Source organism: Spodoptera frugiperda, chromosome 4, assembly GCF_023101765.2.
Source record: "Spodoptera frugiperda isolate SF20-4 chromosome 4, AGI-APGP_CSIRO_Sfru_2.0, whole genome shotgun sequence".
NCBI lineage: Eukaryota > Metazoa > Arthropoda > Insecta > Lepidoptera > Noctuidae > Spodoptera > Spodoptera frugiperda.
This window is the reverse complement of record NC_064215.1, coordinates 3,091,259-3,110,048: the sequence shown is the minus strand read 5'-3', so window position 1 is coordinate 3,110,048 and position 18,790 is coordinate 3,091,259. Positions and strand designations below refer to the sequence as shown.

Sequence of the window (18,790 nt, the reverse complement as noted above, 5' to 3'; positions counted from 1 at the left end):
TTTATGGAGGCAGGTTTTACCGGGGCTCCGGCTTGAAAAGCAGGAGTAGAAACGGGGTAGTGTTAAGTCAGTAAGAGTCTGACACTCCCTCTTGTCTCGTCCAAGGCGGGAGAAGTCATGGGATGATTTTACCCCCATCAAAAAATCCCATAAAAATCTGTATTTATTTTTCAGTTTTTCAATCAGTGGCTTAAATTAGCTTAACGTTAAATACGAGTATATCGTTAATCTATATCGTAAAATAATCCACAACTTTTTCATTAAAGCACATTGATTACTCAAAGCAAAGCAAAGAAAAACATAAAACTAAAAAAAACAGACAAGTGACTGTTCCCGTTGTTCCAGATTTGACCCCCCTTCGTAAACTCCTTGACCTCGGGGCTATCGAGACTTCGAGACATGCATAAAAGAATATTATCGTTTCGGATATAGAAAATCTTTAATTCAAGATAAAGTCTGGTGGCCTATTTAGACGGGGTTATGGACCTAACTCTAGCATTTGGCGAAAACGTCTAACTCAATCTTAAAAATAGATTATACACCTAACCAATTTCAAATCACCTATAAATTAGGTAAATGTTTTGGCAGAAGTACAACAAAGTGTAGTTCATTAGTCCAATGAGGACTGGATCGATTTTCATGACCCTGAAAAGAGAAAAAATCACATAAAAATGTTTATTTAAAAAATAGACAATTTATTAATTTCTAAAGTTTGACTTTGTTTACTGCTAACATGCGCAAATATTTTATTGAAAAAGTTTATGAAATAAATACTATTACATTTACTTTCATCCAAAATGACTTCATAAATTACATTTTTTATTTTTGTACAAAGTTTTTTATAGTTTAGAAGGTTTAGTATTTTTAATTATAGTTTAGAATTATTGTTTTTTTTACCAAACTAAACAAACTAAGTCATGTTTTTTTTTCACTTTTCAGTAACCATATTTTTTGTGGATAGTAATGTTAGCGTAAATTTTTTATTACTTGACAGATTTTTTTTTTATCTAAACAAGCTTGCTTGTTTAATTTTTTTATTATAGTGATTAGGTAATCAAATCACTGTCATAAAAAATTGGTAATATCGATTTTTAATTTTGTTTTTTATTAAATATTTTTTGGATTCTTTTAATGATCTCTGAGGGAGTTGACTTAAGTGACTAATCCATATGCCAACATTGGATATTTTTTTGTTAATTATAAAAGAAAACAGCAAATCATTCCGTCAATGTTTTGCAATTAAGTAGTACCTACATATGGTGACCTTGTTTTTTACAAGCATTTGACTATTTGTTCAGAACTTACATTCTCTGGCTTCCGCTAATTAATTGTAATTATAGTTATCCGTTTTACTATTTATTTTAATTGATGACCATCATTTTGACCCACTTTTTAGGCATTGTTTGAAAAGATTAGATTATAATCTCAAAAATTAACTAGATTTTGGGTTTCTCCAATTAGGTTATAGAAAAAATAAAAAAAAAAGTTATACAAGCGTTATAAGGCAAACAAATTGGAAGATGTTCTAAAATCAATATCGCTTGTATTTGAAATCAACAAAGTACACTTATAACCCAAAAAAACTGCATTACTTTCCTCGCTATCGTGAAGATACACATTATTGCTTCACAAACCATCCTTGTCTGTGATAAGAACGTCATCGCATCGCTAGCATGCGCGAATATTTTTTCAATGGACCTATTTAGATTCCGTTTCGTGTACGCGGCAAACCGAGCCGGCGTTTTGCTTTAGTTTCTCAATAGCAAGCGACGGAGGTGGACGCGAGTGTCGCGCGCGCCATCACCTCCAGTGAAACTCGTACAACGTATTGCAAACTAAATGTGCATTTAACTGTACGGATCTGTATTTATGAAATAAAATGTGTAAAACGCAGTGTGTTTTGGCGTTGTTGGCGCTCTCCGTGGGGGTGGCCCACTCCTGGGGTGAGTACGAGGGAATAATCAGCTGATCGGGCATTTTTAACGCACGTGCTAAATGGTCTATTTTACTACGTTACATAACATAACAAGCCGAGGTTATTTGCTGCGACATAGTGATGATACACGGTAAGGTTATTTATCGCGGACGGAATTTGTGTGTCAAAAATTGTGGCCACGAGTATGTCGATAAGGGTGTATATCGCTTGGCGCGGGGCGCCATTGCACGTCGGTCCTCAGTCACGTAGGCCACTCTTAGCGTACCGCGCGAACCCTGCCGCGTTGAGAATGCTCTTCCGAGCAACATTACCGTTGGCGCGGTAAGCATTCACATTTAGCCGTGTTGTAATGCTGAAATTTGGAAACTAATGATAAGAATTAGCTGTAAAACGATTATATGCAATAGAAAACTGCACACTTTATTTTGGGAAAATATTATATTGTTAAACTTCATTTATAATACAAAATAAATAGCGTCACGTTTATAAATTCACGCGGCATATTACAATTAGTTTTACCTACTTATTTACTTGGTAGAATATTCATAAATAAACATTGTTACCTACTAAACAGTACATTACTGTATAATTGTAATAGTACGTATATACAAAGGTGGGTATTATATAAGAAGTGGTGGAGTAATGACAATATAGCTGAGTCGGGGACGATTGTAGGACGAGTATCGAGTACGGCGGGCGGGAAACAGACGGCAGACGTTTGTTAGGCGGGCGGCTTATAAAGTGACGTAGTCATGAAATGCCACATAATCTTTATACTTATGTACCGTATCTAGACTGTAGGTAAACATTTGTTGTTCATAGATTTTCTTTTGCGAAATATTTTGTTAGATTTTTTGAAGTCATGAAACTGTTTTTGAGTGGTAATATAACTTTAATATTTAATGGGCAATTAAATTAGATAATTAAATGATTAATATGCTTTTTTAAATATAATTATGTATACAGACTAAGTAATAATAAAAACTAAGACTAAAATATTCACAAGTTTAATTTTTTACTTGTAAATATTTAATTATATATTATAAGAAACATAAAAAACATAGGAAAACTTACTTAAAGCGTTGAAGAAATTGTCCTCATCGGAGTCGTGACACAGGGTGCTCAAAAGACTCAAAGCATTGTCACTTTGAAATATGTAAAATACATTTTAGTGTTAGTGTTTTTTTCTCCAATAATGCATTATTCATGCACTTTAATAATACATAAATAATGTTTATTTACGATCTTCTATTAAGGCTATAAAGTAGGAACATTGTTACATGTACAACAAGAATGTTTATACAAATATTGTTTCATTGTTTGTCAATTGATAGTTATTTATAAATAAATGCATTGACATACTGTATAAAAAATTTATAAACTAGCCGATGACTGAAAGAAAAGAAACAATTGTTTTCAGCGAGACATTTATTTTTTGCTTGTAGCTCATGAAAATAGCTTTTTGATTGTTTTAATTTAACTCAACTTGGCTGAGCACTCCTATGCTCCCAGAATGTTTTTTTTTCTTTTAACCGATTTAAAAACAGGTATCAGGTACACAATATCTACTTATTTTTTATTAGGTACCAGTAACTGTGATTAGTCATGGTAAATTCATTGAGTAACTACTTACTTTTATTTTACTTTTTTAACCGACTTGAAAAATATTAATTAGAGTATAAGTATCACGTATTTTCAAAAACGAAGATTATGAAGCAACTTTTATTTTCATTTATGATATTTTTTAGGCCTAAACCTACTATGTACTATTGGGAACTCTTACGTACCCCATGGTTTCCGACGGAACTTATAACTAGTTAGATCATCATTTTTCTACACTTACCTTTTTGGTTTCTGTTACAAAAAGTTTATTTCATTTATTTATGATGATAGTCCTATATTATAGATATGATGATAATAGGAATTAGAAAGTTAAATAGGAATTTATAGTCACCTTTGTAACACCTTTGTAGTTAATTCTTTTTTATTTATTGCACATTAAAAACAACTGCCCAAGAAGGTTACATTACACCTTGCTTAGAAACTTTTTGTAACACTTTTAAGAAAACATAATTTTTTTTTTATTGGTTGTCATTAAAAAAGATGTTGTTCTCAACATTGTTAACTTAGCTAAGTAATGGCATTGACCTAAGTGTCAGTATTTACTTCTAAGCACTTAAGAATAAACAGTTTTACTTAAGAAAAACATTAGGTTGATACCTAAGTAAGAAAACTATTTTTTCTTAACAATTAGCTTTAAGTACCTTTTTAGCTAATTGTTTTTTCCTGAGATATAAGACAGGTTTTTTTTATTGTTTTGAAATATTAGTAAATAACGTAAACGTTTAATGATGCTGAATTAGGTATTTACTGCTTATTTTTCTTTTTTCATGGTAATATTATGATCAGTAAAACAATTCCTCACTAATTTTCGTCGCTAGCGCTTAAATATTTTGATAATAACTACTATCGTGAGACATACTAAATCATCTAAAAATCACGGTTTACTAACGTATATTAATGGAGAAAAGCTCTACTATTTTCGAGTCACAGAGGGACTCTTACTCTTTTATCATGAGCAGCCAGCAGAAACTCTAGCATCATCCTTTTGGAAAAAACACCACTGCCCTAAATACATTAATTGCTTAGCCCTCAGAAAAACACTAAAAGCCTAAAAACATAATACAACTATGTGCTTAATATATCCAACTAGATATTTACATACTAATCCGTTTTCAATGTAGATATTTATCGATTTTAATTTTAAACATAAATAGCTCTTATTTCTGTGTAGCTAAAAGCGAATATTATTTGCACATGGATTATGTTAATGGGATCTTCAAATTAGTGTTTTTATAATCATTAAGTTCCTCAATTATATTAAGAAGCAGAACGCAATGATTGTTTAATTAAAACACTGTGTAATAAGCGTAAAAAATAATTATTATTTATTGGTTAATTTTATTATAATTTATATTCATTATAATTATGTAATGAACAAAATCTAAAACCATTAAGGTAGGAACTCATATGGTATAAAACAATAAATTAAAATAAAACGAAATAATGTCGCCCATGAAAATAAAATTTAGGACTTGGCATAATTTTTAAAACTTAGTTTTTCAATATTACTTATACATAGTATTGTATTTATGTTCTACAGTTCTACTGTATATATTTTTGTTCGTTTCGTGATTGTATATATTTGTATGAAATATAAGGAAAATTTATCATTCACCAAAACCAATAGCTAGTAAGTAATAATTGTATGAAATTTATTTCTATTGTGTTTCAATAACATACCTAGTTGAATTTCAAATGACCATTAGTTATGCCAGACAACTCACGTGTGATTTTTAATTCATAATCACGTGGTGACTATGTAGAGTTAAATTGACCACAAACATATTACCGCCACTTATAAGTAAAGAATAAAACGCTAATCGTTTAAATTAATTAAGAATGTTCAGATAATACCTACCTATATCGTAAAGAGTACCTATTAATTGTTTTTTTAAAAAACTGCTTCACACTAAGATTTTGTCCTATGTCGTGGGTGCGTTTACAAACATACAAGTTCACATACACATGACACCTAGACCCGAAACAACAATAGAGGAATACACTCCATTTCGCCTCACCCAAGGCTATAGAAATCATTGGATGATTTTCTCTCTTCAAAAAAAAATCCCTAACCCTAATCTTATTAATACTAACCTAATCTTATACATGTCTTGTCTTGTGAATGGCCGTGATAACGCGAAAATTGCATGAAACACACAGAATAGACCAGACCTTAACATACAGCATTGAAAGGTAATTATTCCCCTTTACTTACTCGAAAAAAAGTCAGTCATACGAGTTGTAGTCACATATGAAATGTTCCGTACATCAAATACTAAATTAAGCCTTAGAATCCATTTTCATCCGCGCGCCTCTAAGAGTCAGACCAACACAGATAGGACTGATGCCCGATCAGAAGCTGCGGACAACGTAACAGGTTACTGGGGCTCTGGCTCAAAGCAGGAGTAGGAACAGGGTGGTTTTATTCAGTAAGAGTCTGACACTCCCTCTCGCCTCGCCCAAGGCGGCAGAAGTCATGGGATGATTTTCCCTCTTAAAAAAAGCCTTATAATGTATTTTAATTTGGTAATTTACGTGTACATCAACTAGTAGCAGGTTATTAGTACCTAAGTATTCTTCAAAAAATTAGGTTTCTATTTAGGTGCGGGTCAAAAGAATGCTTGCGGGTGACGGTCCTAGCGGATTGACGTCACATTTTTTATAACAGACCTCTAAATAGTTCAGCAATTTGTTATTTTTATTATTATAACAACAAAAGTGTTGATGTAATAAATTATAAAGCAATTACGCGAATTATGTCAGTTAACAGAAACGTGACGGTTTGCGAAGAACCTTGCGATTTGTTCAAGGAGAGTTCTAACTGTTGTGAAATCGGTTCAATTTTAACTGTTGTAGGACGTAAGTTAACTATAGATTGTTGTGTGTGCGTGTTTAATTAAATAATGAATAATACTTACAGTAGCAGAATTCAATTTAGCAGACACTTCAATATCTTTTTCAGATTAAATACAAAAATTTTAATGCATGTTTTCGATTTTTCTCCAAAACTGCTGATTCGATTTTGATCAAATTTTAGTTTTAACAGCTATGTCAGTGTTATAAACGCAATGCTCTAAATAAAGGTTTTTAAAAACATGTTTTTACTGCGAACGTATAACTGATATTCCAATATAAAGCCACTATTTTAGTAGTCGTGATTCTAGAAATAATCACAAGACTTAGGAGGCGCCTAATCAATTACCTACTACTTAAGAATAATTATTGAAGACACTTCAAAATTATTAGTTTCTAGTGGCTCCTAGTGATATTTGAAATAGTTATCGGCGCGTGTGGTATGACTAGGAAGTATTCCGTTATCAATCCTTATCTACGATTTGTAGATTAAATTATTTCTTGTAGCCTAGGTAAGTGTTTAGGTATCATTGTTCACCTTTGAATATTGCGAGTTCTTCACTTTACTTTATAATTAAAAAGGTGCTACAGTTTCTATATGTATATACTGACTTTAAAAAATCTGTGTTATACTCCTCATAATATGTACAAATCTGTTTTACAATGTATTAAGTAACTTAATTTAAGTTTTCCTCATATTTGATACCTATTCATGGAAATATAGCATAACATTATCAAAAATAAACACAAGCGAAGGCGTGGTTAGACTCATTGCTAATTTAATTTACACATTAATGTAAATTACTTTTGCACTCAAGGGTTTACCATATGATATAACATTGGATAACTATTTTAATAAAAATGTTTAATAAAATATGTGTGTAGAAATGAATTCTGAAACGGTTAATATGAATCCCGACCTACGACACATTGTTTTAAAATACCGTAATTTTGTATTAAATTAATATTTACGTAGCTCTGTGTCTACTTTGGTCTACATGCTTTATTTGACCATTAACGGTAGATATCACAATTCAGCGTCACTATTACTTGACGAAAACAAAGAAGCACTACTACCTTACATACGTACATACATAACCTCACGCCTCTTTCCCATGGTAGGCAGAGACTATGGAACGCCAATTGCTACGATTCTTACACACTTCTTTCGCTTCGTAAAAATAGTACTAGTTACTAAACTACTACCTTCTTAACAAAAATACATTTTTAAATGCAAATAATGTTTTGGGATAACGCTATTCATGTACCATTAATATTTTACAACGTAAAATGATAATGTTACCAGTTACCGTAGTAGGTAGACAAGTGCGAATTTTGTTCATTGCCAAGGGAGTCATTGACCTCACGATATTTTTTCCACTGTACTAAAGTATTGTCAACAAACTAGTTCGGTGACCAGTCATCGACCAAGTTACACTCGGACTCGAGACGGTGTAATTCGAAATGCGTAAATTGTTTGGGAAAAAAAAGTTAAGATTTCCATATTTTGACATCAGGTAATTGAATGATAAAAGCGTTCTAGTTATAACTGTGCTAGTTAAGATGACGTAAAAATTTGAATATCGAAGCATTTGCTGTTTGTAATGCCCCCTATTTTGTTAATTCTATGGTATTAATTATTATGTTATCGGCTAACTCACGTAACTGTTTCAAGCCATGCTAGAGGCTCATATTTATGAGCAGAATTCCGCGACACACGACGCGGCGATTGTCGCGTTGCTACTGAAACTAGTCGAGTTCCTCGTCAAGCAGTTACGTGACTAAGCCGATAACATAATTATTAATTTATAATTAATTTAGTTTGACTCACGAAATTTATAATAAAATTATAATTCTAAGGTATGCGCTCTCAAAGCTAACAAAGTACCGGTAACATCGGGTTTCTTTGACCCTAGGAAACTTTGACCCACATTTTACAACCAATAGGAATCCAGAACAAAACGTTTATTAGTTTTTCATTGGTCTAAAAGTTTGGGTCAAAGTTACCCTCTAGGGTCAAAGAAACCCGATTTTACGGTACAAAAATACTGGTCAGCAATTTTATTATTCAAATGAATGCATTAGAACTGGCTACAATAGCTTGTAATCCGGTTTTGTTTGTTAAAAGGGCATGAACTACACTGTTTTACTTAAAAAACTACATGTAGGTATGTATTAAAAACGAATTTAAATTACCTAATCTCTCGATACTTTTGTTTTATTTTACTCAATACTTCTTTACTTAGACGATTAAGGTGAAATTTGGAGTTGGAAACCCTATTATTTGAGCAAAAACACATCTACACAACATTCTTCGTTAGCCTTTTCTACCGCTAGAATCTAGACCTTCTTCAGTTTCTGCCATCTCTTTCGATCTTAAGTAATTTCCATCCATTTCGCACCATGCAGCAGCTGTTCATTTAGTATCATCGTACCAACGCATCTGGGGTCTTCCCTGTGGGCGCACCACGGTCTCCACTCTATCACATCTTTGCACCACGAACCCTGTTTGCGTGCAACGTGACCTACACAACATTATTTCATGTTATCTATTTCTGGATGAGAATGTATATAAGTGAATAATTATTAAACACTCACACATACCATCACTCACTTATAATTAAAATACCACTCACAAGGGCACTCAATGTTAAATTGAAAACCTATCTATACTACCTATCCAAGTATCTACCAATAAGCTTTTTACTCACACCGTTCGTAACCGATCGGAAAATTCCGAAAACTACCGAACGCCATAAAATTTAAAACGTCCCGATTCGGCATAATACAGCCCGCCGTCACGCTGCACGCACGCCGCGACGATTACATAAAAAAATTGGCACAAGAACATAGAACGATTGAAAAGACTTTTCAGTGATAATGAAATACATTCCTACACCAATATTATGTACCGGCCGTGCCCTAGTTTCTAACTTAATCATGTCTAATGACAATAAAAGTTAAAGGTTGTGAAGCAATTAATACGGATTTCTTAAATCGGGACGCGTTGAGTCGTCGCGTGTTCTCGAAGCTTCTCGATTGTAAATGTCACTATAATTGTTCTAATTGCGATCCTCGTCGATGACGGTTCTTGGAAAAATTTGATTATCTTCCAGTCGATGTTAATGAGTCGAAGTGTTAGGAAATGAAATAACCAAATCGATTTCTGTTATTTTGGTGTTAATTATTGCTTATAAGATTTTTTTTTTCTTTTATTTCAGTAAATTAGACTGCTTTATTTTGTAATACTTAGTCAGTTAAAAATTAAAACTACATTTAAAAAAACCGATTTCAAAATCAAAAATCTGTAAAGTAAAAACCAAAAAGTAACTATCATTGTACTACCTGTGTCTACCCATTCTAGTAGAGATGTCGATGTCAGTAAAAAGTGTTATTTTGGTATATGAATACTATGTATGTCTTTTATTATTCTCTGAAATGGCTGGATCAATTTTGACGAGACTTTTATTGGCTGTAGCTAATGTACCTACTAAGGAATAACATAGGTTACTTTTATTAGTCACAAATACCGTAATCTCTACATAATATAACAATGATTGATTCATTTATAAACGTTTTATTGCTACCTACTCACTGATAATAAATAATCACATGTTATCAATCCATCGCTTAGTTCAGCTTGCTCTATTCTTATCACTGATAACAGATAACAGACATAGTTAAGAAAAAAATGTAAAATAAATTGTTTTCAAGGCTTTTTATCGAAGACTCTTAAAGTACTACGAAAGATGTATGTTTAAGTGCCCCTGATTAGCTAAAATTGGAGTAGATGCTTACTGATTAGATATGTTGATAAAAATAATTACCATCAGTAAACAACAAGTTTTTCTGTCCTACAAATAGAATATATTTCTAATTACCTAGTTAAAATTAACCACAGTTACTAATTTTCCATTGCTGTTGGAGAGATGCCGCGAAACATAGCGGCAGGTCGAAGCGTGCCAGGTGTGGTGATTAATTGCCACTAGTGTAACCCTGGTCATGGTCACAGGCATTGTAGTATAAGAAAGAATCTATACTAATCTCTACTTAATATATATAATTATGTATAAAGCTGAAGAGTTTGTTTGTTTGTTTGAACGCGCTAATCTCCGGAACTACTGGTCCGATTTGAATAATTCTTTTTGTATTGCATTTACCGAGAAAGGCTATAGGCTACAAAACATTACGTAACCATCAAAAGGAGCTGAGCAGAGCGGATGAAACCGCGTGGAAGAAGCTGGTATGGCATAAAATACCGAAGTTAGTTATTTCTTTCCAACACTTATCTTTGCGCAAACTTAATTCTTAATCACGAGACCCATTACAACATAATTAAGTATCTACAACTATAGTTGACATACAACGTGACACTATGACACAATGTGACTATCTCTATAGTCTAAACCTATTGACCTGAGTGATTCCATGACACATGTCGCGTGAGCCTGTCATTGTGAACTTTCTTTGACATGGTTAAGAAAGAAAGTTGTCGATAGTACCTAGGTAAAAAATGGACGGTTAAAAAGGAGTTTTAAGTATAAACGTAATAAGGTTGAAATTAAGTTGCAGTTATGGAGATGCGGTTAAATGTGTGAAATTAAAAAGCTCGGTACTGTTATTATCTTAAACTAAGGTATAACAATCCACAAAAAGTTGTTAGAAGCTAATTCCGAACGAAACCAACGTTTTTTTTTTCTTCTCCTCTAGTAATATCTTCTAATTTATTTCTTTACGGGATCCAAGACATCCATGTCCGTGAGACGCGGACTGAGACGTCTTCTGGTGTTTTCATGGTTGTATCAACTGTAGATGCTAGTTTACAATAGTTGGTGTGGTTTCAGTAGGACGTGGCGGGTCCCAAAAATAGCTGATTCAGACCTATTAGTCATTTGGAAAAGTAAAACAAAATCGACTCAGAGTACCCAGATTTTCTCCAATAAAACTAACAGCTACTAAACTAGATCAATAAGTAAATTCACCAATGTATTTTTCTAAGAAATAAATGTTTAAATACTTCAACAAAACTCACTAATATTTGCAAAGAAAATTATCCACGAAATAACGAAATTATACCACTCAATAACACTCAATTTAGAATACTACACAAGTATTCTAACATATATGGTAAAGTAAGTAAAGTATTAGTAAGTAAGTAAATATATGAATATTTTGATACTTGTCACTGATCACGTTCGCATAATATACTATGTTATTGTATGAAGGTCATAATATCGCGGATAATCTGCATTTCAACGCTTATTACATAGATACGTGATTTTAATCTTAACACATAAGTAACACGTACTATTATTGCTTGCACTTAGATGAATGTTTTCAGTACTGTAAGTATTTATATTATAGTAGCTTCTGCTATTCGCACGCGTTTCAGTGGAATAAAAAGTATCCTATCGCCCAAGTCAGCTCATACTATTTTTATATCCAGAAAATATATCAATTATTAACTTATTTCACATCACATCAACAGCCTATAAGTTGTCACTGCTGACCAAAGGCTTCTTCTTATACAGCGAAGGTAACAACTTACGAATAGTTTTAAAAGAAAAAGTTAATAATCCAATCAACTCAATCTTCTCAAATTTCCGATAAACTAGTAAAAGCTAGAATAATTGGTATTAACATTGTATTTCTATTTTGTGCTACGTTTAACACGTGTTTCTATCGTGATATAATAAACAGTAAGTACATCCGCACATGTATCCATTATTTTATATTTATATTTAATAAATTAAACTTAATATAAAAAAGTCACTACTTAACACGAAGGCATCAACGTAGGTTAAAGTTTAAATAAATGTACATTATTGTTTACTTTTTAATTAATACAATAGTTATTTATTTAAAGTAACTGTAAAAGTAATTCAGTGAAGAATAAATAAAAAAACTTAAAAATATTTTCTCTGTTACCTAACTGTAAAAAGCGACAAAAAGTTTAAATATAAAACAAATATAATACATACTTCACAGAATAAACTTCAAGAGCCTTATTGGGTGTTGTTTAAGCTTAAAGACAATGATTTTGTATTGTATGTCTTAAATAAATTTGATGACTACATTTTGGTACCTATACCAAAACTTTTCCTGCCTTATCCCCAAACCTCTTACCAATATTGCAATACGGAGAATGAATAAAACTAAATTTGACTTTCCTGCAGGAAAACCACCGATATACAATGTGATAGGGGCGAGACTTCTAACCCGTTAAGGCTGAGTTCTACACCTAATTTTATCGACAAAAGCCGGGGGTCGAAGTGGTCGAATCCCCTCCCCTAAAAGTTATGGCTATTTTAATATTTTTTTTACTTTTTTTAATATCAAAGGTTGTATGCGTCGTAGAAACAAAAAAAAACGACTAACGGTACCTAATAACCTTGGCTAACTAATTCATTACTTTTTTCATATGTTTGATAATGTTTTGGTGAGAAAAAAATCATTTGTGAATTATTTTTACCGAAAAAATCACTATTTTTCAATATTTTCAATTAGGGGTTCAACTCCCCATATTATTATTTTTGTCGATAAAATTAGATGTAGTACTCAGCCTTAACGGATTAGAAGTCCCACGCCTATCACATTGTATAGGTAAACACTTAGGTACGTCAACTTTCCATAAAGGTAAATAATCACATCATAACATCAACAACCTATAGGTTGCCACTGCTGAACAAATGAAGAAGGTTTGAGCATTAATCATCACGCTTGCTCAATGCGGGTTAGCGATTTCAGACTTATAATTTAGTAATTATAAGCCCAGGTTTCCTCACGATGTTTTTCTTCACCATTTCTTAGTAGTGTCTAAATAATCTTAGAAAGTACATAACTCAGAAAAAGTCACATTGGTACTTGGCGTTGGTAGGTTTCAAACCTTCATGTATGAGATGCGGACGTCTTAAACCTCCGGGCCACCACGACCTTAAAGTAAATTATATTAACAGCCATTTAATGGATACTTAACCCAGTCCTTAGCAATTGTTTTCAGTACAAAATCGTTTCTAAGGAATAGTTTAAGTAATCATTAAATGTCTCTGAGTGAGGCAGTTAGTCTATCGTCTTAATTAATTTAACGTTGTGTAACAGTGACGCACCGCGATTGTTTATTTAACATTATCACGTATCAGTATTATTTCTATTTGTATATGTATAATGTTTTACGTTTTTCTCGAATATACACATATTATAAGTACTTAGTTTATAAGTTTACATTATCGGTTCCAAATTGTTTTAAAGATAACCTCAGTAATTATTTTGAATTAGGTACTTCACAGATATTTTTTTATAATATAATTGAAAATATTGATTTTATTTTATGTATAACAACAGTTTTTTTACTAGTTCGTAGGGCTGAAAATAGTTTTTTTTTTCTAGATTTCGAAACAAAACAATAATGTAAAATTAAATAGGTAACTATTATGTTATGTTATATTGCAAATTTTTCTTAATTTCAACTATATTTATTTGCACATAAAGTAAATATTGCAAAAACCTATTACATGCTAGAATGTCACCATCAGATTATTTGTCATGAAACGGACGATTACTCTCAACTCTTAAGTGGGCGGTAGAGGGCGTTGCTACGGCGAATGACGTAAAACTTACTAAGCTTATCTTGTTTTGAAGATAGTACTTTCTTTGATTGATTACGCTGTACATAATTATGTATATAAGTGATTAGAACATTGTCATGTAGCCTTCCAGGCTTTGAGTTGCCTTTTGTAGGGAATTATATTGGCCATGGGCTTGTTATCTCTAAGTATATAAAGTTAATGGATTGGAATGATTATGGAATGATAATGTTTGTTTTGTTTTGTGCTTTTTAGTATACAATTATTAAGTATTAAGCTGAGATATTTAAAGATTTCCGAACCGATACGACTTTCAAACCTTCAAGTTAATAGTGTGACTCCTCTAGTGTTGGGAATGTCAATGAGCGGCGCTGATCACTAAACATCAAGTGAACCGTCTGTTCCTCCTATGAATCCCATAAAAACACCTGCAGCTGCGAACTGCCTAACGGTTTTCCGAGACTTCGGCTCGAAAAGCAGGGGTAGGAACGGGGTTGGTTTTTAGTCAGTAAGAGTCTGTCACTCCCTCTCGCCTCGCAGAAGTCATTGGATGATTTCCCGCCTTAAAAAAGTACATTTTCGTCTTCGTCAATTATTGCTACTAATACTTGTCCGTCAAAGATTATAAAGCTACACATTTTCACGTACGCACTTTTGATATCAAATGACATTGCGAATCACCTACGTATTATCAAAAATAAATGTAGCGTGTGAACGCGTGCAATTCTTATCCATATAAATATTATCTGTAGCTGTTTACTTAGTTATTTTCACAGATAAAATGCTGGGGAGTGGTCTTAAACGTGACTGTAGTGTTATAGGGACTAATCAATAGTGCTTAGTGACTAATGTAGTGGAATTTGATATGTTTAATTGTTGAGCCAAAATGTATTAAAAGCTTCATTGAAGACAAAACGTTGGTTATTGGAATAGTATATCGAATAGGAGAATTTTTAAACATGAAAAAATGTCTGATATATATATAATCCATTCTTTGACAATTTAGGTTTTTATACCTATGAAAGTATGTTTAAAACGACGAACCAACCGCGAGTCGACTTCACTTCGATATTTCAAATTGAAAGTTGCAGAAAAAACTAGCAGGTATTCATAATGTATGTTTATGCTATCTCATGTATTTTTAGATGCTACAGATCTAGATCAAAATTCTATATAAAAACCTGTAGGTAAGCGCTTGCTGACGTTTTTCAACACAGGCATTGCAATAACGCATACCTAATCCGCATTTTTAAACAAGCATCAAATTCTGCTTACATTACAGTTTACAATGTACATGTAATTGAAATATTAAACAATATAAAACACGAACAGACACCTAAATAATAAAGCAATGGTATTCGCGATTCAATATACCTACACACAGTTACACATCAAACTACACACAACCAATATAAACTGACCGTCGAATGTACGAACATGTCATACAAAGCGAGACCATGGTAAACTGGATTTTATACCTCGATGTACGGCTACAACCAATTTCACAGTATAAGCACTGATTGTCGGTCGAGTCAGTGTAATTGAATATCATATTTAAACGGACAAAAGCTTGTAAGATGAGTCCAGGCGACGTACGTGAGGTTAGTCACGTACGCCACTCCGCCATAATCGATGGGAAACGGGAAACAATGGGGTTTCGTGATAAGAAATGCAGTTATACCTTTGATGCTAATTGGCTATAGGTAGGTATAGGTTTAATTGGGTTAAGCTACAACCGGGAAGGTTGTGTTGATAAGGATTCTTTGTGTTGGGTACTAGGTTTTTATCCGCGTTCTGATATTTAAACTGAAAAAATAGTGAATAAAATTTCTAAAATATTTATTTATTTATTATTTATTTACTTTTAGTACAAAATATGAAATATTATGGTACATAAAGACGGGCTTGATGCCACATGAAATTCTATGCTAGCGAACCTTAAAACATTCTATCAGGCTCAGAAGCTTTCACAGTACTTTTGAGTGTTAGACTCTTACTAACTAAAATAGCCCCAGAAACCCACTAGGTAGCCCACAGCTCCGGGAATACTATTATTTTAACTATCGATATTATTATCGATACATTAACAGATATAAAGTGAGATTCTATGTGTGATGTTTTGCTTCACCATACGTTAAAACGGTACTTAACGAGCTTTGAAATAATATTTAACTTCGACATACATTACACACTCGTGCATTCTGCACGGTACTAAAATTAGTGCTCAATGTTTTTACTCCAAAACAAGTTATTATGAAACAATAATCTTATATTTCGTCATAATTATCTGCTCTATAAAAACCCCCGTAATATTTTTTAATCAAATATTTTTTTTTATTGTAATCAAGATACCGTCTACGATATGTTTACAAAGCTCTAGAAATATTTCTTGTACTGGAAGTGTCATGTCATTCTGAGAATTGTTTGCGATTGTAGGTTTATTGGAGTAATAGGTAATATTATTTATTTCTATGATCAGGTAAAGCAAATATATTTAGTAGATAACTATTTACCAACATACTAGCTTTAAATATCTACGGTTTTCTTATATGTCCCCAAATTTTATCACCCTAGTCAGTTCATACCCTGTCTGTATACCAAATTTCATCAAAATCCGTTCAGTAGTTTCAGCGTGATTGACGGACAAACATCCTAACAAACAAACTTTCACATTTATAAAATTAGTGTAATTTCAAGAGCTTCTAATCCTTCTAATATTTAAATAGTTAAGTGCTATTTTACGGATCAACGTTTGGAATGTGACAAAATCTTATCATTTCCTTATATGTAGATCATTTATTTATTTTTATAGATTGAGTTTAATATCCGGCTTCGATCGGATGTAGATCAAGTGTGGTTTCCATTTATTTTAATTCTACATTCATAAATTATTATTGTCACAAGTTATCCGTGGAATTAGACAAGGAACTCCTATTGGTACACACGACACATCAGGCTATGTATGTCCAATGTAAATTGAACTTTCAGTGTGAGGAATGGAGATACGAAGCGAGGCCAAGATAGATTGGATTTGTATAACTTGATGTCGGCTTTATATGTAAGTATGTATATATGTATGTACATATATTAATGCTACGTACTTCCTACTTGTACCTGTTCATGTTCTTAGAACTTAGAACATTGTTTAATCTAAGCAGGATATTTATTTTTTGTATTCGTAATCTTAATTCGAGGAAAGTTTTTAACGAGCTTTGGTTTAAGATGGGGGTTTATTTAAGAAAAAAGATATATAACACGAGAAAGGAAATAGGTACCAGATTAAGTTTAACAGTTAAACTTTTTGATTGATTAGTCTCTTAAAAATACTTTCTTAAAGCACAGAACATCGTATAAATGGTGACGACAGGATTAACAAAAAAATTAAAATTGCCCCCAGTAGGGTTTTCTTCTGTGTCGTGGGTGCGTCTACAAAAATACAAGTTCACATACACATGACACACAGAACCGAAACAACAATTTGTCGATCACAAATAGCTGCTCCATGCGGGGGGATCGAACCCGCTAAACGTTGCGCGGCCGTCGCAGACCGCACCAACCGTGCAGTCAAAATTGTATCATATACTTAATCAAGAGTTTCAACCAAAACGGTTTTCCTCGCACAGTAACTGAATAAGGAATCATATAAAAGAACCTCAATTTTCCCTTTTCACAATTTCTTCTCAAACTAAACAATATTACGAAGGAGATATGACGTAAAACTGCCTAACCTTCATAGTCTACTTAAGTACATAGACAGAAATGGGTCAATGTCGCGTGATAAGGAGCTTTCAGGAAGCTTTATGACGTCATTACGTAGGAGGAGTGCAGTCCTTTATGTCCTGTTCAATAGGTGCTGTAATGGAAACTGTATTTATGGGTTTGAAAAGTAAATAATGTTTCTGGATTAAGAAAGACGATCTGTAATAGGAAAAAGGTCTTGATGGTAAAATGTATTGATGTGGTCAGGTTTGTTAGGCCTACATGAAGTTGATCTCTTCTTGCATAGTGTGGGAGATGAGTAAGATAAGTGTGGGAGAGCCATGCTTCGGCACGAATGGGCCGACTTAACCGTAGTGATGCCATGGCCTCACAGAAAAACCAGGTAAAACGAGGTGTTTCGTTGTATGAGTGAGATTACCGGAGCCCAAATTGCCACCCTTACCAATCTTCCCAATCCCCGATTCCCCAATAACCCCAAAAATTCCTTACCCCAAAAGGCCAGCAACGCACTTGTAACGCCTCTGGTGTTTCGGAAGTTCATGGGCGGCGGCGATTACCATCAGGTTATCTGTCTGCTCGTTTACCGGCTTATTCCATAAAAACCTATTAGTTTATTTTGATCATCAAAGACTAATTTAGGTGTTGTCTCATCCAGTGAACAAAGTTCAATGTCTGATCAGATACCTAGATAATTGTAATCGACAGCAAGTAACTACTGATTAGAAACCCAAAACCTCAAATCGATGATGTACAATCAAAATAATGATTATAGTTTATCAGTCAGTCATAAAACTGTCACAGTTTCATTATTCATTACACGGCTATGTAGCTTTGGTAGTGAAAATTCAATTATACTTTATGTAACAGCATTACTTTTCCTGATTGTAATCTCTTTATCTGTAATATCTTTGATTGATTAAGATGTGGTACGTGCTATTATGATTGTAGGCACTCCTGTCTTAATTGCTACCACATTTTAGATATGGGTTAAATTGTTGGCCATTTTCGCAATAATTTCGTAATGATTACTTGTCAATTAATGAAGTGACAAGTAAAGTCCAAAAATGATAATGAT

The 18,790-nt window shown here is 32.9% G+C and overlaps 1 protein-coding gene across 2 annotated transcripts in view; it reads left to right on the top strand.

The window, feature by feature from the left end:
• Positions 1-1,724: 1,724 nt before the first annotated feature.
• The window catches only part of LOC118272429 (protein cueball), a 36,555-nt gene continuing 19,489 nt past the window's right edge, over positions 1,725-18,790 (top strand). The window contains exon 1 of one of the 2 annotated variants that reach the window (XM_035588940.2): positions 1,725-1,943. In XM_035588940.2, coding sequence (XP_035444833.2) covers positions 1,880-1,943 — 64 coding nt within the window. In that variant the 5' untranslated portion in view covers positions 1,725-1,879. The remainder of the gene's footprint in view (positions 1,944-18,790) is intronic. The other variant, XM_035588939.2, reaches the window with a different exon arrangement.